General features: G+C 41.1%; 1 protein-coding gene across 2 annotated transcripts in view; it reads right to left on the reverse strand.

The window, feature by feature from the left end:
• Window positions 1-20,291, reverse strand: part of EFR3A (EFR3 homolog A) — a 108,410-nt gene extending 88,119 nt beyond the window's left edge. The window contains exon 1 of one of the 2 annotated variants that reach the window (XM_080801461.1): window positions 20,050-20,291. In XM_080801461.1, the coding sequence (XP_080657587.1) occupies window positions 20,050-20,059 (10 nt within the window). In that variant the 5' untranslated portion in view covers window positions 20,060-20,291. The remainder of the gene's footprint in view (window positions 1-20,049) is intronic. The other variant, XM_080801462.1, reaches the window with a different exon arrangement.
• Window positions 20,292-23,918: the final 3,627 nt, after the last annotated feature.

Genomic DNA, 23,918 nt, shown 5'->3' on the forward strand with positions numbered 1-23,918 from the left:
GACAGATGACAGCGAGGATGCGGAGAAAGGGGACCTCTCCCACACTATTGGTGGGAATGCAAGCTGGTATAGCTACTCTGGAAAACAGCATGGAGGTTCCTCAAAAAGTTAAAAATAGAGCTATCCTATTGCACTACTGGGTATTTATCCTACAGATACAAATGTAGTGATCCGAAGGGGCATGCGCACCCGAATGTTTATAGCAGCAATGTCCACAATAGCCAAACTATGGAAAGAACCTAGATGTCCATCAACAGATGAATGGATAAAGAAGATGTGAGATATTACATATAAAGGAATACTATGCAGCCATCAAAAGAAATGAAATCTTGCCATTTGCAATGACATGGATGGAACTAGAGGGTATTATGCTGAGTGAAATAAGTCAATCAGAGAAAGACAATATCATATGCTCTCTGATATGAGGAATTTGAGAGGCAGGGCAGGGGGTTGTGGGACATAGGGAGGGAAAAAAGGAAACAAGATGGGATCAGGAGGGAGACAAACCGTAAGAGATTATATTAATCTTACAAAACAAACTGAGGGTTGCTGGGGGGTGGGAGGGGTAGGGATGGGGTGGTTGGGTTATGAACATTGGGGAGGGTATGGGCTCTGGTGAGTGCTGTGAAATGTGTAAGCCTGATGATTCACAGACCTGTACCCCTGGGGCAAATAATAAATTATATGTTAATAAAAACAATTTTTAAAAAAGCATTTACTGTACTAAACACAGCACAAAGAGTAAAGTTTAAATACCTATAATCAGATTTTCATATTTATATTAAAATAACTTTAGTTTCAAAAAATAACTTTAGTTTCTTAATTATATGTAAATTGGTATCATTTCTGAGTATATAAAATTATTGATGGCAGGATCTGGAAATAATTCCTATGGTTTTAAAAGCTAATTATAAAAAAAAAATTTTTTAAATGAGTATCATACTTTGGTAACAAAGAACCTCTACACTGGTCCTTAGCTGTCATGAGAAACAATCTACTAAACATTCTTTTCATGAACTATTCTTTTTATGGTGTCTGAATAAGCAATTCTTAGCAGGATGTACCAATAACAGCAAAGCAAGTCAACAGGGACTTAGAACAAAAACTAAATGTCAAAAATGTTCACTGTGCTGCAGTTTTCAGATTTTTAATTACTCAAAGAAAGAACAAACCTACCAAATATGTATCAATGACAATTTCAAAGTCTATCTCATTCACCTATGCTTGCTACCATTCCCACTTCTTTGTAAGTCTAAGGACACTGATTTTTTTTTTTTATTTTTTAAGATTTTATTTATTTATTTAAAAGAGAAAGAGAGCACACACGTGCGAGTAGGGGTGGGTGGCAGAGGGACAGGGAGAGAGAACACCCCAAGCAGACTCTGCAGGGCTCCATCTCTGATCCTGAGATCATGACCAGGGCAGAAATCAAGAATCAGACACCCAACTCACTGAGCCATCTAGGCACCCCAAAGGTCACTGATTTCTAAGGAAAGCCGAAGATACACTGGTTTGTAGGACACAGTTCTTCCCACACTGCACACTGACAAAGGTTAGTTAGTTGACTTTAGCTAGCTGATGAAGGCTGCCATTTCCCCTCATTTTCATGCTTTAATATTTTCTTTCTAAATTAACTCGCCACGCAAGTAATAAGAAAGTCCACTGAAGCTTTTGGTTCAAACCTAAACTCACAGAAACAGACTTTATTCCTCCTCAGAAGTTGTCTGAATGTGGCATTTCCAGTTTGTGGAAGTGAAAAAAAAAAAAAAATCTGACATTTTCCATATGCCTTTAAAAAGGCTGTGAAATTTATAAGGCAAAATGAACACAGAAAGAATATGAGTATGAAATATTTCATTATATGTCAGAAATATATTGAGAATATAATGGAAAAGATGACTAGTATAGTATCCACAATTAGAGAATTCATAAGATAGTCAGAACATACCTACAAAAACCAAAATCACTTATTTTATAAAATATACATGATTTAATAGCCTATTTTAGCTATATACACACATTTATTTAAAGATTTAAAAAGTGGAATGCCTGGGTGGCTCAGTTGGTTAAGCATCTGCCTTTGGCTCAGGTCATGATCTCAGGATCAGTGGGGAGCCTGGTTCTCCCGCTGCCTGCCACTTTCCCTGCTTGTCCTCTAGCTCTCTCACTCTTACTCTCTCTCTCCCTCTCTGACAAGTAAGTAAAATCTTTAAAAAAGTAAAGTCCGTTGTACTTTGCCAAAATAGGGATCTCTCCAATTTATTTATGCTTCATTGCCAGGTTGGTCTTAGAGGCAAACCTGGGCACAGCTTCCACCTTTTCAGCTTTACTTCCCAAATAAATCATAACATCTTTCACAATAAAAACTGTGACTACTCATAGTTCTCAAACCAAGTCCCAATCTTTCTCTTTCCCGTGCACTTGCATCATGCCATTCTATCCATACAGAATAGCCTACCTTAAAAAAAGTGGTATAGATGATATGTGTTCAGTAGTGAAATAATAGGCATTCCAACTACAAAAGATTCCTGGAAGTGAAATCTACAGGTTATAAACTAGTAAGTTCACCCACTTCAAACATAATTCATCAAAGAGTTAATAAAGAAAGCATGAGACAAAAGGAACTTTAGAAAGAATTTGCAACAGGGCGCCTGGGTGGCTCAGTGGGTTAAGCCTCTGCCTTCGGCTCAGGTCGTGATCTCAGGGTCCTGGGATCAAGCCCCGCATCGGGCTCTCTGCTCAGCAGGGAGCCTGCTTCCCCCCTCTCTCTCTGCCTGCCTCTCTGCCTACTTGTGATCTCTGTCTGTCAAATAAATAAATAAAATCTTTAAAAAAAAAAAAAAGAAAGAATTTGCAACAAACTGTTAGAAAGACAGTCAAAAATAAAGGCTAATGCTGTACCTAGAACAGCAAGGCAATGGGTTAACAATCAGGACAGTGGGAGAGTTTGGAGCTGTCAGGCTCCAATACATTCATTTGTAGTAACAAAGTTGTCCATTTACTTGTCAGGAATACTTAGAGGATTAAAGAGAGAAGTGAAAAGTAAAGCTAGCTTTTTTTTTTTTTTTAAAGATCTTATTTATTTATTTGATACAGAGAGATAAAGAGATCACAAGTAGGCAGAGAGGCAGGCAGAGAGAGGGGGAAGCTGGCTCCCTGGTGAGCAGAGAGCCCGATGCGGGGCTTGATCCCAGGACCCTGAGATCATGACCTGAGTTGAAGGAAGAGGCTTAACCCACTGAGCCACCCTGGTGCCCCAAAGCTAACTTTTTAAAGCAATGAACAAATGCTGTGGGATGAACTGTGTTGCTCAAAAAGATGTGCTGAAGTCCTAACCCTAGTACCTACAAATGTGACCTCATTTGGAAACAGTTTTTGCACAGCTAATCAAGTTAAAACAAAGTCATTCTAGATTAGGGTAGGCCCTTCATCAATGACCAGTATCCTTATAAAGAGAGAGACAAACAGAGACACACAGGGAAGGCCAGGAGAAGACAAGAAGAGCTGAGTGATGTGGCCACAAACGAAGAAATGCAGGACTGCCAGCAACCACCAGAGCTAGATTAAGAAGGAAAGACTCTTCAGAGCCTCAAGGGCAGTAGGGCCCTGACCACAAATTTGTAACTTCCAGCACTGTGAGAATACTCTGCTGTCCTAAACCGTGCAGTTTGTGCTACCTTGTTACACCAGCCTTAGAAAAGGAATACAAGTAAAATTTCATATAGCCGGTAGACCAGTGAGTTCTATAGTTACCAGATATATACCATTCCTTTCGAATCAACTCAAATGCCAAACTGATTTGAAGTCAGCTCCCAGGGAATGTAATTCATCCCTTGATATTCCAGTCTTTCGAACTCAAACATTCTTTCCCCATCCCAGAAACATATAAAATGACGGAGATTCAGAAAGAAAGGATTTTTGCTCAATTCTTTTTTTTTTTTTTGTTAAGATTTTATTTATTCATTTGACAGAGATCACAAGTAGGCAGAGAGGCAGGCAGAGAGAGAGGGGGAAGCAGGCTCCCTGCTGAGCAGAGAGCCAGATGCAGATTCCATCCCAGGACCCTGTAATCATGACCTGAGGTGAAGGCAGAGGCTTTAATCCACTGAGCCACCTAGGCGCCCCAGAATTTTTGCTCAATTGTACCAAATTTCTTTAGATGCTAGGTATACTTCAGTTTAGGTATATGAATGTTTGGTCTTGGTAAAAGAAAAAGCAACCAAGCCATAAGTTTCCATCAAGGTTTAATAGATAAGCATGGTTTTTAAAATGGAAACATTGTAACTAAAAAAACTTTCACCTTCATGTCTCAAACACATCTATTAGAGGGTCAACTTATCTCCCCTTAAGTTCCATGTTCCAGTCCTAAATCCCAGTGCCTCAGAATGCGACTTTATTTAGAGACTGGGTCTTGCAGAGGTAATGAAGTTAGGATGGAGTCATCAGGTACGACTGGTACCTTGCTAAAGAGGTGAAATTCAGATATAGACATGCATACAGGGAGAACTCTGTATGAAAGTGACCATCTACAGGCCATGGAGAGAGGCCTGGAAAACACCCTTCCCTCACAGCCCTCAGAAAGACCCTGCTGACACCCTGATTTCAGACTTCTGACCTCCAGATCTCTGAGCCAATAAATTTGTTGTTTAGGCCACTCAGTCTGTGCTACTTTGTTACAGCAGCCCTAGACAACTAATACAACATCAAAGACTAAATCCAAGTTCCATTAAGACACAAATTCTGGTTTCATGGATATAGTGCAAAATATAGTAGAAAACCAGAAGACACAACCAAATGGCTAATTTACCCCAGGAATTCCCTACTTATTCCTTATCAGTCAGTAGAGTCTTTCAGAATGTATTCAACAAATATGTGGGCATCTACTATACTCCGATTTTATCTTCCTTTATGCTCACAACCTTATGAGGAATCAATACTTACAGATTACAGAGGGAATCAGAAAGGTAAGAGTCCAAGGTCACACAACTAAAAATGCCGGATCCAGTTAAAAGCCTGTACTCTTTAACAGTTTATGCATTGCACTGTCTTCCTGAGATGGCTTAAAAACAAAGCAAACAAACAAAACACCTGAACTGTTTCGTTTGTGGAGACTAGAGCCACAAAGTCAAAATATTACACAGCTGCCAAAAAACTATACTATTATCACCACGGTACAAAAGTCAGATGGCAGAGAATGGAGAAATGACACCCAGCCTGAGAATGTGTCATATTACAAAACATCCCATTTCTAGAAATTATCTTCTTTTCCTATTTATGCTACTCTGAAATGCCCCCAAGAATACAAGAATATGTATGAAAAAAGTGAGAAGCTTTTGTTATGCTCTTTGAGTGCCTCACCAAAAAGTTAATCCTCAGCATACCAGACAATAAGCAAGAGCTGCACGGAGCACTGGACCACTGGGAAAAGGGGGAAAGAACCCCAGGAGTTCATGAACTCACAGCCAAATGACAACTGCTGCCTAGGATTCCTTAAAGCTTTCCTACTCACTGTGCACTGTGAGTTTCTGCTTTTAACAACACAGCACTCTGGCACAAGTGCCCCAAAACCAATAAGGAAACTAATGGAAGCAATTCTATGTAACTTTTCACCAAAGTCTAACAGCAAACGCATACTTTAAGCAATTTCTGGTTTTGAAACTATGGCCCACTATTCCTCCGTAACACAGGAATCCTCTGCTTTATCATAGTTTGAGCAGGCAGAGAAAAAAGTCAAGTGAATTCTCCCCTCCACCAATATGACTGTATTGTGATTATGGTAATCTGACACTGGATGATCTCAGATTTTTAAACTTAAAGATATACTATGCTGTAAATTTAAAAATCCACAGATAAAAATATCTTTTTCACAATGAGGAGATTCAAAAGAAGTGGAATTTTAAATCTTTTAATTTTAGCAAGTCTCCTAATACTTATCAAAGTGTAAGTCTCACTGAACCAAATCTGGAGGGGAAAAAAAGTAAGTCTTCTGGAAATTCATATAAGCACTGCTCAGGTAATTCCTAAGGTTTTTGTTTTATATAAAAACCAAGTCTTTCTACACACTTAAAACAGGTAAATTTTCTGGGATGCAAATTATATCTCAATAAAGGTGTTTTTAAAAATCAATTCTTTCCTCCATTATACCTACTGTGATCTTAATATGTATCTATTATACTAAGATCATGGTTTAAAATTCTACTGCTACCCTATTGCACACAGTGAAAACCTCGATAAGGAAAAGGACAGGCATGAGGGTTTCTGAAGATGTTTAGATAAGCTCTTTTTCAGAGCACCAACAAATAACATTTCTACTTAAACAAACTAAGGCATGTCCTTAAATCAAAAGATCTTAATTTGTTACCCCTATGAGCATAAAGAGGCACATAGGTACACAGGCAATGACTGAAACATTTCTTAGGTTGATATGAGTTATCTTTAATAAAAAGTCCTCTGAACATTTCACAAGTAGGATATGAGTTAGACCAAGCAAAATCCAAAACAGCTTTAAAATTCCCCAACTATTTAAATTTTAACAAATGTGTATTTCCTCATTAGTCATAGAATAACAAGTGTTAAATCTGTTGGGGATGTTTGTAACTTCCAAAATTATTTTTAGAACAAATACATTTAATATAACAACAGCACTGAGTCTCCTTATAAATTGCACAACACCCACAGTGTCTATGCCATATGTTAAAGATTTTCACTTGAATTGAAATGATTAAATTTTCTGCTTAAACAGTTAAGGAAAAGACAGGTAGCACTGTAATTATGTACCTAAACAGAATGTATATTTTAAGTTGTTTTTTTAATCCCAAGTTTAAAGATAGCAAAATAATAGGGCTTGATGACAAGCCTTGCTAAGTCCAAAGTTGAATAAAAAAATATTAAACTACTAATTTAAACCGTCAAAGTTCAGTGTTTGATACAGTCTCCCCAAACTTCTAACTAAAGCAGAGAGACTCTAAACATTTTGTATTCACTTCATACACAAGATTTTGGTAACACAAAATCAAAAGCCTAAGACTTCTTTTAATTTTTTTTTAAGGTTTTTATGTATTTGTTTGAGAAAGGCGGGGAGGGGCTAAAGGAGAGGGACAGTGGGTGGAGATTACAAGCAGACTCCCTGCTGAGCACAGAGCAAACTCAGGGCTTGGTCTCAGGAACCTGAGATCATGACCTGAGCAGAAATCAAGAGTCAGAGAGGCTTCACTGAATGAGCCACCCAGGCGTCCCTTTCTGAATTTAGTACACACATACCTTATGGTCATTATGGTTAGTATACACAACTGACTTTTATGTTAATCAAAACTCTAAGAATGCAATCTAATATTTTCTAATATATTTTAATGAATCGAATACTAAAATCTGATGCCATAAGGTTTCAATGTGTTACTAAATTTTCCTCAAGTTCAAAGATAAGACAGTATTACATTCATGGAAGAAAAAAACCCCCCAACTTTCTGTGATGTTATACACAAAGAAGAACCTGAAAATATATATACATTTGTACTATTCATTTTATTACTGTAACTACTGAAACTTATTTACCCTTGAGAATTTAAAACAATCAGTGGAAAATTACCTTTTATGGAAATACTTAAACTGTTTAGCAAGGTTCAAATACAATGCAATTTTAGGTTAAAAAGAATTAAGACCGGTGGAATCAACTGCCACCCCAACAAAAGCTCAACAGCCAAACCACACTCAATTAAACTCACCCCCTTCCTAATGTCCTCAGAACCACCGGACACAAAGCTTTTAAAATTGTTCAGCCCGTATGCACCCCTATGTTTACTGCAGTATTATTTACAATAGCTAAATTACGGAAGCAGCCCAAGTGTCCAATGACAGATGGAGAAAGAAGATGGGATACACACACACACACACACACACACACACAAAAGAGTATTATTCAGCCATTAAAAAGAATGAATGCTTGACATTTGCAACAACATGGATGGATCTGGAGGGTATTATGTATGCTAAGTGAAATAAGTCAGAAAAAGACAAATACCATATGATTTCACTCATATGTGGAATTTACGAAACAAAACAAAGGCGCAAAGGGGAAAACAAGAGAGAGACAAACCAGGAAACAGACTCCTGACGAAAGAGAACAGATGGTTACTAGAGGGGAGGTAAACAGCAGGATGGGTTAAACAGGCGATGGGGATTAAAGGGTGCACTTGTCTTGAGCACTGTGTGATGTATGGATTTGCTGAGTCACTATACTGTAAACCTGAAACTAACATAACACTGTATGTTTGTAAGGACCTATTTTATATTTTTATATTTTAGCAAGAGGCTTTCATTGAGGTTAAACAAAAACCTTGTTGTTTAAGCCTTAAACTGTCCCTGCTCCCCTTCCCCCAGGGGGTTCACTTAAAAACAAGTCCCAGAAACCAGCTCCAGGTAACAAAGCCCAGATACAAAGGTGGGTCAGGCCAGGTGGAGACATCCGATCAGTAGGGGGTTGCATACTGTCTCCCCAGCTATCAAGGAGTATGGGCCCCCGCCCTTTGGGAACCCTTTTGGCGCCAATCCTAGTCAAGGTGTAATAGGCTGGTTCAAATGTCTACTAGGGTAAATTATAATTCAATTGGTCACCTGGCATCACTGTGGAGTTTCCTGTGTGTGTTACTATCTCATTGGTCACCTGTGCGTGGCCAGGCCCGACCGCATGGCCTTTGCCCTTAAAAGCTAGACTGTGAAACAGAGAAGGGTCGCCCTCTCTTGCAAGAGGTGCGGACCCGAAAGTTCGGTTAGATTCTTGATGCTTGGCGCGAAATAAAGCTTTGCTTGACCTTCGCTTTAGATCAGTCTCGCTCCTTTAATCACGGACCCATTATTGGGGCATAACATGTTAACTATACTGAAATTAAAATTTTTTAAAATTGTTTAGCCCCTAGCCAGTATGTTGCTGTGCCCTATCAGGGCCAGCAACGAAAAGAGCAGCAATATTTCTATGCTGCTGGAACAGAGAATAGAGGCTGCTTACTGAGTTACACTGAGTAAACACACAGAGAAGAATGGACATGGAGGGAAAGAGGAGGATTAGCTGTGTAAGGGGAGAAAACAGTGCCAAGTGCTCAAAGAGCTAACAGAGGTGCTCAGGTGACAGCTCAAGGGCCTATGCCTCTCACTTCTGTGAAATACAGCAGTTCCTCAGCCAGTTAAGTTTGTATCTGCCGCCAGCAAATCATTCAGTTCTTTCACAAATATACATAATAATGAGACTCCAAAAAAAGAGAGCAAGAGATAAGTTAATAGTTAAGTTCTACGTGAAATATTTTATATTACATATGTGGAGCTGCCTTAATTTTTACTTGCAAACTGCAGAATTAAGCATGTCTACATAGGAGTTATAAAAGAGTCTACATCCTCTCAACCAAGTATAGTAGGACACTCTCCTCCCCCAGCTAAAAATCAGTACAAGACAGTTAAGGACATAAATACAGGACAGTACATACCATGGATAAGACACATAATCATCTTTGGATCCCCAAGCTTTAAAATAAGATTTTTTTTTCTCTAACACTTCATAAATTATTGTCATAGCATCAGATCAAACAGTAAGAGATTATCCAGCTTTGTTTTTTTCTTTTCTTGCTTATTGGAATGTTTCAAATGCTACTATAAATGGACTGCCATTTTGATAATGGAACAGAAGGCTGGCTGAGGACCAAGCAAAAGCTGACACCTTGCAACCTTCCCCCACTCCCACTCCTGGGTGGGACATATGTGACATTCTTTAGGAATCTCCCAATAATCTTAACTCTTAACGTTAATACCTTGCTAAGAAGGGGAAAACGACCTTGACAATGGCAAGGCCTCTGGTATCTGGTATCCTGTAGCTTATGAAAGTTCTATTGAAACCTCCCTTTTTCTTTACCTCCCCAACCCCATTGTACATAACCTGCCACCCCTCACAACCCAGGGCAGCAGCTCTTTGTGCCCACAGGTCCTGTCCCCGTGCTTTAATAAACCACCATTTTGCACCAAAGATGTCTCAAGAATTCTTTCGTGATCATCGGCTCTGGGCCCCACTCCCACTGAACCTCACTCATATTCTAAAACTTCATCAATTTGAGTCTTAAACACAGTTCTTGTCAAGCATTCGTCTTTGGTTCTTCTGCCTATTCCATCCTTAAGAGGACGCGTTCCTCAAGGATCTGCCCTCAGCCTCTTCTGTCTTTACAACCTATCCTTTAATAACTTTGACCAGTGTCAATTTCTACAAATGCACTCCGAATGTCCTTTCAGGCATCGCACACTTACCACAGCCTAAAATGGACTCAACATCCCATCTTAATTTCCCCAATTGCTCTTCCTCCAGAAAGTCCCCATATCAAACTAGAGCAATTCGCCCAAACAACCACACCTGAAACTTCAGAGTTAATCCCAACTCCCCTTCTCCCTCCACCCCTCATCCAATTAATTCTGTCACGTGTACTTCCCCAGCAGTACACAGACTGGTCCACTGCAATCTACCCCACTGCCATCATCCAAGTCCAGAGCCCATCATTCAGATAACTGTACTTTAATAACCTCTAACTGTTCTCCCTCCAACCTCACTTATGTGTTTCCATAGCAACCAATGCTTCTCTTTTAGTAATCTGAGTCATGCTACAAATATACAAGGAATGTGTACCATGGGCCAAGTACTGTATCAAAAGCTATGTATGGTGGCAAAGGAAACAGGTATAAGTTCTTATAAAGCTCCCTGTCTGGTCAGTGTAATTATGTGTTTTTGACTTGTCTTCCCCACCAGACTAAGCTTCAAGAGAGCGGGCATGATATCCACAATGATGTCCATCATGTTCACTATGAGGATACTGCTGTGTCCTCAGTGTCTATAAAAACTGACACATAGCAGGGGCTGAATAAATGTGTTAAGACAAAATTACCACACACACACACACACACACACAACCTTAAAGCTTTCACTTTCCCCAGTACCAATGACTTACTTCAACTGCCTGCTGGTTATTTCTACCTGTATGACTCACCTCAAACCCAGTCCCCAAATCCAGGCTTCTCCTATGATTCCTCAGGCTTCCGATGCCATCTTCTACTCACATCCCCCCTTCAGTTTCTCCTCTAAACTCCACGGCACAGTTCCTAGGGTGCTCACCATTTCCTTCTTTGTGTTACAGCCATCTACACAAAGTTCTATAGACTTCTTAAAGCTAGAGACTGCTTTATTCATCTCTATATTCCCCACCTGGCAGTGCACATGTAGACACTAAAATAACTTGCTGGATGATGAATCTCTAAGAGAAATCCAAACAGAACACAAAAAAAGCTGAAAAGTGACTGTAAGAGCACACTGACAGCACCTATGACTGAAAGGACTACAGGAAGAGATAAGAAAACTCCATTCCTGGAGATCATCAGAGCAAAACAGGTGAGACACCATTAGCTCAAATAGCTTTGGTTTTTCCCTCTATGTCACTAAGCTTTTGATTCTAAATTACCTTATGTTTTTGTCAGAGGGAATATTCTTCTGAGACTACAAATTTCAAATTTTTTAGAAGCAGCCAACATTATTTCCCTATCGAAATCAAATGCAGAATCCCCCCATAAAAAGAGCCACTTGAGCTGAAGCTGGATAACGCAGAGAAGCCCACCCACTCACACAACAGTCTGTATTACTGTCCACAAAAGACACTTTGGAAATTTGGGCTCAAAAGGTAGCTCAAGGTTCCCTTGTGCCACCCTCCAATATGGGTCAAGAACAACATGGAATTCTCAGGACCTAACAAAGAGAATCCTGTGCCAGGGAATGGAGCTTTTGTAAAGGCAACATAAACAGAACTGACCTGGAACAGGCATCTATCACTCTCTTCTTGCACCTGAATTGCTGCCATTTCATGAACCTGTTGCCGGAAGACAAACCTGGGAGAGCTCCCCACTGTTAGAAGACCAAGCAAGGAACCAGGATGGAACCAAGGGAAAAGGTGGCATGGAGTAGACAAGACGCTTAAGTCTGTTTCTAGATTTTTTTTTTTTTTTTTTTTATTTCTTTTATTTGACAGACAGAGATTACAAGTAGGCAGAGAGGCAGGCAGAGAGAAGAGGAAGCAGGCTCCCTGTTGAGCAGAGAACCCAATGCGGGGCTCGATCCCAGGACCCTGGGATCATGACCTGAGCTGAAGGCAGAGGTTTTAACCCACTGAGCCACCCAGGTGCCCCAAGTCTGTTTCTAATTGGTACTTCGAAGTGAAGAAGAAACTGGCCTGCTAAGGTCCACAGAGTACAGCCCTGCTAAGAGAACGGGAAAAATGCATAAAGGACTTACACCCCAAATCCCTGCTACTGTACATCTGCCTGGAGTGCTCTTCTCTCCGCAGAAGCCCTCCTGGAACCAAATATAGCAAATGGTAATAATCCAAGACGCAACTGTCTTGTCCTTACAACATACTGATCCAGATAATATGTTCATCAAGTATTTCTACCTCTAACGCACAATTACATAAATCCTACTACATGAAAGTATCTCTTAGTTTCCACTTAATACAACAAACACCCAGTAAAAACACTTATAACTAAGTTTAAAAACTCATTAAAGTTTTATGTCATAAACGGGCCACTCATTTCAATTTCTAAGCCAGACCTTTAGCCTGACACAGTACCTTCTGCAAAGTTTATGAAGCTCTAGGAATTGATGACAGCAAACTTGAACACTTTGTATTTCATTTTCTCTGCCCACCAGGAGTGAGATCCATTTAAAGTTAAGTGCAACCACAACACAGAGAACTTTGTAGCAAATTGCCAAGACAGCTGTTCAAAAAGCCAATTAAGTACCAGGGGTGTGAAGAACACCTAGCATTACCCAGAAAACTACCTCAGCAGGAATACCCTGGAGTTCAGGTAGTAAAAATAAAGAGGTGCAGCTAAATAACCCACCAACTACAAATAAAAACAAACAAACAAAATAAATAAATAAAAAGCATTTAGAAAGATAAGTCTTCTTGAAGACCGTATAGCAAAAGATTTAATGCTTAATTTTAGAATACAGCAAACTCTTAATTCAGAAGTACAATGAGAGTGCCTGGGTGGCTCAGTCAGTTAAGAGACTGCCTTCAGCTCAAGTCATGATCTCAGAATCCTAGGATGGAGTACCACATCAAGCTCTCTGCTCAGTGGGGAGTCTGCTTCTCCCTCTGACCCTCCCCCCTCTCGTGCTCTCTCTCTCCTCCTCTTTCTTTCAAATAAATAATAAAATAAATAAAATCTTTTAAAAATAAATAAATAAATAAAATTTTTAAAAAAAGAAGTACAATGAAAAAAACCTGAGTAGCGACTCCTTCTTTAATAAAAATAGAATCACCATATCTTCTAATACCTGAAGCTAAAGAGCAGTAAATACATGTGCAAAAGGAAGACTATGAAAGCCTACAAAGAAAGAAAAGTTATAGTAGCTCCTGTTTGCTTTAGAGCACATGCAAGAGCAGGCTTATCTCAAGAACTGAATGAACCTGACAAATACAAATGATGAGAGAATTTTGACAGGTTTGACATATTAATCATAGGAGAAAATGCTAGCATTCATTTTACATCATATTTGCCTAGAATCATGTTCATTCTAGAACACACAATTGTTTCAAACACACACACACACACACACATCCCCCTACAAACGCTCCATAAACTGAACCCACACATAATGATTCATCTTAACCTTTCAGCTTTTCATGATTGAAACCACCATTTAATAAATCAGATTATTTCTTCCTCCTTTCAGAATAAAATACCAGTGATAAAAAAGCCCCATTATTTTACTTCCTATTAAAAGACATTATTCACCAACCACTGCTCAAAGTAAGTCACAGCATTTTACATCACCTAGCACATGACAGCAATAGCAATCACACAACAAATACAATGGTTTCTCATATACGGTCAATACTTATTTGATCAATTAATCAAAATTCATTCCTGAAGGCTAAAGAAACAGCCAGTTCAGGGCAATATTTTAATGTTAAGGATTCTTCTGGGGAAGAATAATCATGGTGTTCATCAGATTCTCAACAGGATTCATTTTGCAAAAATATTTAAGAATCCCTAACCCAGACAAATAGCTCATATCTTTGCTACTGGTCTACCCTTTCCTCCCTCAAGTGGTGGGGGCATACTGGGATTTTTTGTGCCCTCCTCTCCATTTCTGAGAATGTCAGGGACCAGTTTCCTTCAATGTTATCAATAAAAACCTTCCTATTACCACTACAGAATAAACAGGTACTCCCTTCCTACACAGGGGCTCCTCCAATGGAGTTTAAAGTGGAGTTTGTAACAGAGCTGGCTGTTCATACAGAAAGACTATGATTCAGAAATACAATAAAAATACCCACATAGGTGGGTCCTGTCCCCGTGCTTCAATTAAACCACATTTTTTTGCACCAAAATAAAATAGAAATAAAAATACCTGCATATTGATTCCTCCTTTAATAAAAACTGGAATCATGTTATCTAATAATACCTAAAGGTAGGCAGCAGGAAACAAATATGCAAACAGACAGCATGATAGAGTACATGAAATCAGATTTGTCCTCTGCAATCCATCCCATTCCTACAGAAACCCCATTAACAAAAACTGGGTCATTCCATACCACAGCAGAGCAATATAATGGGTAAAATGTAGCTTTCTCCTAAGAACTAGGACCCTCATTTTTGACTCAGGAAAAAAAAAGGCCTCTGCCAGCCTAAACAAAGGGCTTTTTTTTTTTCCTTTTAGAGGGATCTGTGGGCTGAGGAGGGGACAGAGAGGCAACACTGAAAACCACTGAAGTAGTTTTGTTTCAAGCTGCTAACCCCAAATCACCCCCAATGGCAGGAGAGTTCCCCAGAATGCTGGGCTCACTCTTTCCAGCTACCCCTTTGTCCCCATAGTTCAGCTCTGCAAGGTATTCAGAACTGTGGAAATCCTGAGATGGAAAAGCGAGGTATGGACAAAGGGGAAGCAGCCTAGGCTCCCTAAAGTAATGTTACCTGGGTCAACCCCAATTTAGGGTCAGGAAAGACCCTGCCCTGACCCAACAGGTCACTGCTGACTTAATCATCCCTGCATGCTCCTTTGAGCCTTCAGGTTAAGAAGGCAATCTCTGGGGAGCAGGATGCAGGGACCCTAGATGGCAAAGCAGGGCTCTGGGCAGCAGGAAGAGCCTGATCTCCAACATTTCAATCTTTAAACCAGTGGTTCTCAACCCAGGGACAATTATGACCCCCCAGGGGGGATCTGGCAATGTCTGGAGACAGTTTTGAGAGCCAAGACTTTAGGGAACAAGGGAATTTACCACAAGCCTCTAGTGGGTAAAGGCTAGAGTTGTGGCTGAACATCTCACAAAGCACACGACTGCCGAACAAACAAACTCCGGAACAAAAATTTATCCAATCCAAGACATCAATAGAGCAAAGTTTGAGAAATCCTGATTAAGACTATGATTTGCAGGCTTCCATTTGTATTCTTGTCTCAGGCCTCACAAATGTTATAGGCAGACCTGCTAAGAACCTAATCATAAATTATAGAACTCTTATAACACTGTTTTAAAGGAAAAAAAGTTTATTTCAGGTTTTGGTATCCAAAGAATAACTTCTGTGACTCCAGTTAGCATTCAATCATTCATTTATTCAACATTTACCAAGCACCTATTATGCAATTAAGCACAGGGCTAAGCAAATGTAATGGTGTTAAAAAAAAATTTGATGGTATCTGGTAGATTCAATCCTGCCCGGCTCAGAGCAGCATAGTAAGAAAAAAGAATGGGGACTCGGAAGTCAGACGCATCTAGTTCTGATCCCATTTCCACTATTTACTATCATTAGGCAAGTTACTTAAATTCCTTGAAATTCAATCTCTCTATTTCTATGTCAAATAGGGCCTCCCACAAAGGAAAAGATAATTAAATAAGGTAATTCATGTACAGCACAAAGTATACTGTATCATCATTAATTCTCTATTACTAATAGCAAGTTTTCAGTTTTTATAAAGTAATCAGTATGCTAGAAATAGCTAATATGCCTATAAAAAGGACAGTCACTATTACTGTGATTGCGACAGACTGAACACAATTTTAGTCAAGCTCACTGCATGGCATATAAGATCCTTCAAATTCTGGCTCCTATCTCCTCCAGCCTTATCTCCCACCACCTACATCACCTTTAATGTCACATGTCCCATGACTGGGAACAGACTGAAAGATGAGATCTGATAGTAACCAGTGTCAAGCCAAAGGTCACTTTAAGAAAATTCTTTAGCTATAACTGTGGCAGTACACACAGGTACTGGGTGGAAGGGCAAGGAGGGGCATAGAGAACAAATGAACACAAATGGCTCCCAAGCCAGGAATAGGTCATTTGCTTGTAATGCATTTCTAAATGGAAACACCTCAACCAGCATCCACCTTTCACTTCACAATTCATCAGCATTTTGCATCTCTTTCCTAAGAATGGACTGAAAAGGGGCACCTGGGTGGCTCAGTGGTTTGAGCCTCTGTCTTCGGCTCAGGTCCTGATCTCAGGGTCCTGGGATCGAGCCCCACATCGGGGTCTCCGCTCGGCAGGGAGCCTGCTTCCCCCTCTCTCTCTGCCTGCCTCTCTGCCTACTTGTGATCTCTCTCTGTCAAATAAATAAATAAATAAAATCTCAAAAAAAAAAAAAAAAAGAATGGACTGAAAAATAAGTCAAATATAATCAGTCTCATAACTGGGAAAAAACAAACATGGAATGACCACGTTACCACAGCCTAACAAATTTGACCAGATATCAATGCCAACATCTAAGTGAGAAAAGAAAGCCTTAACCACAAATTACTGAAAGTATAGTTATTTAGAGCAAAAAATGGCTAAGAGTTTCAGTTCCCCTTAGCCATATACAATACCTTTAAGTAGATCATAACAGAGCACATTTTACTGGACCTGTTTTTAGGCAAAATACCAGCTACAGAACCTCTTTCACATTACTAGTTAACGAAAAAGAAAGTCTCTGGGCCTATACAACCAGATATCTACTGATACATCAGTCAAATCCTCAGCCTTCTTCCCCCAGAGTCCTGTGACAAGACAGAAACAAAAACGAAAATGTTAAGTTTTCTTGTAAGCTCACATGTCTGACTTGAGTTTTGGCTAAGCTTACTTTTGTCCTCGTGTAACCTCACGGAAAAAAGTGGGGGGAGAGGGTAAACTACAATCAACTTTGTGCTAGAAAACCAAAAATAAACTTCATCTATGCCCCTTCTGGTTAAGGATTATAGGGAGGAGATCTGCGTTCAAGCCAGGTGTGACCTTAGTCAAGTAACTGAAATTCATTGAGTCTCAGTCTCCTGACACAAAAAAGAAAAGAAAATGACTGGATCAAGAAGCTTTAACATTTCTTTCACTCAAATTCTGATTCAGAGTTTGAAAATCTTTAACATCAAAATGTTTCTTAATGGTCCCTTGAAACTACAGGAAGAAATAAGTCCTCTAGAGAAATTATGTATTAAATTATAAGTTTGTAGATTTGAAAAGATCATTTAGTGAAACACTCTTGAAATGATTATTGCAAACTACCAGCTGAATACAGAGTGACACACAGAACTGCTCCGGTGTCCGTAGCACCTTCCCATCAGACATTCTTCCAAGTAGTTGCTTTCCGAAAAAGAGTTTATGGTTCTCCAAAATAATTCCAATGAAGCTACCATTAACATTCATGAGATAATGCAACTGCTTAGCCTTCAGATGTATACCACGCTACATCAGATTCTGCTTATTAATACCAGTTTCAATGACTTGAGAGTATCAGTATTCCAAATAAGCAACATAACAGCAATAGTAGAATAATTTCAAGACTTGGAGCAACGGCCACTTTCAGCACTATAGAGTCTGAGAGACCCTAGTGATCATCTCCAAGAGAAAAGTATTACCTTTATTCACTAGAGCCTTAAGGATTAACTGGATGAGCTTACAAAGGAGACTTTGAACAACATTAAAAAAAAAAAAATCAGTTTATTTGAAGAGATTACTTCATAAAAACATCCCCAAAGAGGAAAAAGAAATTCCCAAATTAATAATTTTGCTGTCTCTGCTTATGTTGAAATTTATGCTACATGCAGAGTTTCTGAAAGATACTACTGTCTGCTGAACTATCCCAGCAATTTCTGGAGGTTCTGGACATAAAAGGAGACAAAACGCAACCTGAACACCACTTCACAGGGGTACTACCAGCTGCTACAGATAATTCAAACATTTCACTTGCCTTCCAATCAGGTCATAAAATCTGCGTTCTTAAGTATGCAAACACAGCATGGTTCATTTTACATTGTAAATCATATATTTTAGTGCCTGGGTGGCTCAGTGGGTGGTTAAACGGCTGCCTCTGGCTCAGGTCATGATTCCAGGGTCCTGGGATTGAGTCCTGCATCTGGCTGGCTCCCTGCTCAGTGGGGAGACAGCTTCTCCCTCTCCCTCTGCTTGCGTGCTCCCTCTCTCTCTCTCTCTCTGTGTCAAATAAATAAAAATCTTAAAAAAAAAAAAAAATAGAAGAAACAAGTTTCCTAAATCCACTCCGTGAAGCTAATATTAGAACTAAAAATATGTTTAATTTCATAACATATTTATCTTGCGATTTTACCAATAAATTCCATTTGAAGCCTTAACTTTCAAGAACAGGTTTTTATTCCCTCCCTTTTTCTTTCTCAGACAGTAAGAGTAGCACAATACTAATCTCAAATATTCCTGAATGACATGAATTTAGAAATTGTAATTATAATTATGATGATATTTCTCTAGTCTAGAGGAATATGATGAAAATATAAACCGCTGACATATTAAATGAATACAAAATTCAAGACCATAAATTGAGGGCACACATTACTGTGTTCAGAAAACAAAATCCACCTTACCCACACATGTAGGAGCAGTTGAAAGTAATCGTTTCATCAAGATCATTCACAGCATTACATAAACCTTTCTAATATCCGGAAATAACTCTTTACCCACAAAAAGACAAAACATGCATTTGGCTGACCTGGAAATCCAGTGTCTCCTATGTCTACCAAAATCAGGACGGTGAAGAGTTAGGAATTTAAATAATGTGAGCTAATTAGGAGCTATTTACAAGTGTTTACAGATTTTACAATATGGAACACTTACTCAAAAGCGCCGTAATTGAAAACAATCTCTAATCAGTCATCCTGCTTTTTCCCGTCCAAGATTAGGGAATCTCCTTAGTTTGCACAGATGTATCTACCGGCCACTGGGTTTAAAGTCACATGGTAATTCTCTGGGTCGTTCCGAAATGGGTCATTAGTAATACTGCCCACCCGGTTTGTCCAAAACGTCCCCCAAATCCACTGTTCTCAAACTTTAGGGTCCCTCAATAACACCAATGCCACTTATTAAGCACACAGATTCCGGGGCCCAAGCTACGGTGTCTCAGTGCCTAGGGAGGAACCCTAAACAGCATTTTTAATCAGCAGCCAGGTCAATCTGTTGCAGGTGCTCCAACAGCCACATTTTGGGACACATACGCCTCACAAGTCGGAAAAGAGCACCTACTACAGCCACCCCCGCGCATTATGGACAAGGAGAAAGTCAGGGCTGCGGGAACTTCGCGTCCCTCGAGGAAGAGCTCTGGGCTGGGCCCGAATTCCCCGGAACCGTGCGTCCCACAAGGCGATGCCTAGTTCCTGAGGAAGTGAGTAGGTGACACGACCGCAGTTATTTTCAGCATTTTCACTAAGTCCCCACTGGCTCTGTAGAGGACTGCGGAAAGAGCGTGGACTTCGTGAAGTCCCACAGGTCTACGTTACTCCAGCTCGGCCACTTACTAGCCGAGAGTCCTTAACGCTCGGGCCTCAGTTTCCCCGTCTGTGCAACGGGCTTACGCCACTCCGCGGGAAGGCTAAGCCGAAACGAAAGTAATTCAGCGGGTCGCGGGCACTTCCTGGCTCTCCCCGGCCGGTCCCGGCTTCCCCGCCGCCGCAGCGGGCACCTCGGAGTGCGTGCCGAGCGGGCCGCCGCTTCCCAACGCCCCCCGCCCGGCCCGACCCTCGGCCGGACACTCACGGGTAGGCATGGTGACCCCGAGCCGGGCTTGCCGCCGCACGGAGGCTCAGCGGGGCCGCGCAGGACTCGCCAACCGCACCATGGCGGGCCAGCGCCGGGCCGCGGAGACCCGGACCAGGCGAGTGACGATGGGCGGAGGGAGTGGACGCGGACCCGGAGCCTCACGTAGCGCTAAGCCAGCGACAGCAGCCACCGCCGGCCCAGCTGTGCGCCGGTCGCCGCGTTGGGCGTCTCCGCGCCCTGACGTCATCCCGTCGCCTACGCGCCGGCCCCGCCCCCGCCCTGCGGCCGAGCTCCGCCCAGGAGCGGAACGGCCGGAGCAGGGGGCGGGGACTGGGGGAGGGGCCGTCAGCCGTCTAGAATAACTCGGGGCTCTGTTTTGATTGATTTGAGTCATACTCCTTTCCACGAGTCCTTGCTCGCGGTGCATTTACCGATATTCACGTCTTACACGTGCACCGCTTTATGATTGTGTGAGGGTGTGCGTGATGGCTTTAAGTGCATGGAATACCTGGGGGCTTTTTTGCACGAGCTGTTGAACTTGCATTGCGTTCTACTTCTCTGAAAGCGTGATTGGAGACGCCCTGGGGTCATTCGGGGTGATGGCAGAGCGTTTTTTGAGAGGACAGAAATGTAATTTTCTCTTCCCGGCGGGTGACTTTCAGAGACATTTTACGCCTCAGGAGTCAGTCTCGGGAGAGAGCGGTTCTATCCCCTTGATAGGGAAAAGCGGAAATCCAGCGCCCTGGATTTTTCCAGACTCAGTGTCATTAATAAACATTGTATCTAACAGTCACCGAAATGAGTGGACCCTTGGAGCCTAGAGCGTTCAGCAGAGCGCACACACTTTGCTAGGCCCCGGGGGCTGTGGACAACCCGTATGGAGAAATAGAAGAAAGCTACAGAGACCACAGTGTTTCTCAAAGTGGTGCAGGATCATTTGGTGCCTGATTCACTTGGGAACCTGTCGAAAAGCAGATTCATGGTTCCTGAACCAAACCCCCTGAATCACACGTATAATTGATTCAAATTAAGTACTTATATTTGAGAAACTTTGTCCTAGAGAGTAGGGCCAGCATTCTGGTTAGACAATGGTACTGCGCAGTACTGAAAGGAGAAGAGAAAGAAGATGAAAATAAGGGGTCAGAAAGCGCTTGGGGAAAATGAGTTTAGAGGTGGACTTGGAGAAAAGCAGAATTTGAATTAGCCAAGAATTGGGGAGCCCTTTAAGAGGCTGGGGAAGGGTGGAGGGCAATAAAGAGCTAATCACAGAAGCTGGTGAAAGGAGGGGAGAGTGTGTGCGGAGGCTATATACCAAACCTTCTCTTGCTAAGGGTAACAGCCAAACTACCAGATACTCAGCCAACACTTAACTTATCCTTCAATGCACTTTTGCATATTTTTATCATCTATAACATCTTTCTTGCTCCCAGTTTTTGCCCTGAGACATTTTACAGTATCATAACTTGCTTCTGCTGTAGCAGTTTTCCCATTGAATCTTAATCAGACTGTCATAAGTGCTTACTGGACTATGCACTTTTCAGAAAATGGCAAATACCGTAGTCCATATTTATGTATCCCTACCTGTCACACAGTAGGGAGCTAGAGCATTTTTGTTTAGTAACTATTTAACAAAGTATGTATTTATTCAGTGAATATGGAAAAAAAACAGGTAAAATAGAACTAGTTAATGAACAACCTTCTAAACTTGTAATTTGTCCTTTGAGAAACCATTCTAGGCTCTCTATGAGGACAGTGGCATTGAATAATCAGGGTTCTGCATAGTGGACAGCATGATACAGAAACCATGGAGGGGAGTCCTTAGGACTGACACTGAAGAGAGTGTTAGGTGCCTGGTCTCAGTGTTGACTATGGAAAAGGAATGAGCTGAATCTTACTGCAGCAGAAGAATCCCTGGGATTTGTTGGCTGCTGGCTTGGTAGCAAAAGAGAGGCATCTGTTAGTTATGTAACTCCAAGGCTGGAAGAAGGAAATGAATGATACTGGGAAAGCAGTAGACAAGTTGGGAGGGAATGCTGTTTTAGGGAAGGGGTGTGAAGAGAGGATGTGAGTTTCTCTTTGACACATTAAGCTTGAGGCAACATCCAAGGGAGACATTCGAGTGAATAGTTCTGAAGGCAGGTGTGCATACCAGGCTGAAGGCAGATGGAGGGATCTCAAGGTTGGAGATTTGGGAAGCTTTGGCCCACAGACCAGAAGCTAAAGCCAGGAGTCAGAGAGACCCTGCTGAGGGAGGGTGTGGAGCCAAAGAGATAGAGATAGAGGAGATCCAAAGGGCACAGTGCCCTGTAAGCCAAAGGAGGATATGATTCCAAAGGACAGACATCTCTGTTTACATCACTCAAAAAAAGATGCAAATCCCAAAGGCCCTGAGATAGTCTGGCCCATAATGAGTCTGGTTCTTTTTTTTTTTTTAAATCCCCCTTTTGGTTTGTATCATTGCCAGAAATTAAATCAGCAGCCAAAGATTCTGAGAAAGGACAGCTGAAAGTCAAGAATAATAACTTCATAATTGTAGGATCACATACAACATACCTAAGTGTTTTCCTGGTTTACACATGTCTGGTTTACACAGAGACCCCTTTTCCTTATCACATCCTCTGGATCACCCTCTGTCTGTGCACCCCCTTCCCCTTTTCTCTGAGAGGACTAATTCTGCCACCACTTTCTTTAGACTTGATCTGAGACTGGTAGCCTCTCCTGGACCACTTCTGGCTTGCAAACACCCTTCCATCCCTTCTGCCAGTACTCTCTTTTTGAAGCCCTATTTGGGCTGGTAGGAAATACATTTTATCCATCTGTCAGTCCTCACACTGCCCAGTACTTGTACTTGCACACCCTGTCTGGCTGACCCAGAAATGGGTCAGATTCCTCTTCCAGAAAGAAAGCCTGCCTGATACTATCAGTTAAAATGATATTAAAAAGATCATCATTAGCATCCTATTGGAACATTAGCTTTTGGTCAAATTGCCCAAAAGAGCTGCTTCCAGTTTAGTCCATTATTTGTTCCAATTTCTAAATTGGGCACAGAGACAATTCACTTTTAATTGGCACACGTTTTAGTGTTCCAAGGTAATTGCCAGCAAATTGACAGTTTATAGGAATTAATTGCAAAGATATTTATTTCCCCCAAAAGTTTATTCCCAAAAGGTCATCATGATATAATTTGATGCTCTCTTTGCTTAGTTTTCCTTCTTGATCAGTATTTATACCAAGGATATGCCCTTTTTGTGTCATTTCATTCCATTTTATTTCTGTCTGTCATTGCTTAAGAGTGACTCAGGGTTTTCCAGCTCTCATGAAGCATAAAAAAGCACAGACATTGGATTTAGCAAACCTGAGTTGGAATCCTTCCTGCCTTCCCCTTTACCTGACCTTTTGACAATCCATGACCTCTCTGGATTTACTTTCCTCAAATTCAAAATCAAGAGACACTCCCTTTGGTTGTGATGTTCTGTGAATATTCTCAGGGTAGTAGTTCTCAAACTTGACTGACCTCTTAACTAATTGGGAGAACTTTAAAGAATATCCACCCCCCAGATCCTAGTTCCAAGATTCTGACGTAGTTGGTCTGGTGCACAATCTGGGCCTGGACCCAGTTTAAAAGCTCACCAGGGGTTTTGGAGCAGTGAGGCTGAACTCTATTGCCTTAGGAAAGAAGTAAGCAAGACAAGGTTCTAATCCAGAGTCATACACCTGTCATTGGGCCATTTCTGCTACCAGGTAAGCTCATGCATTTTGAGATCACTGGCCTCAGAACTCTAGAGTAATTTTCTCACTCATGTGCTAGTAAAACTAGTTGCAAACATACATGAGAACAAATGGGAAAGATAAACCTCTAATCCAAA

The sequence above is a fragment of the Martes martes genome (genome assembly GCF_963455335.1).
Source record: "Martes martes genome assembly, chromosome: 4".
NCBI lineage: Eukaryota > Metazoa > Chordata > Mammalia > Carnivora > Mustelidae > Martes > Martes martes.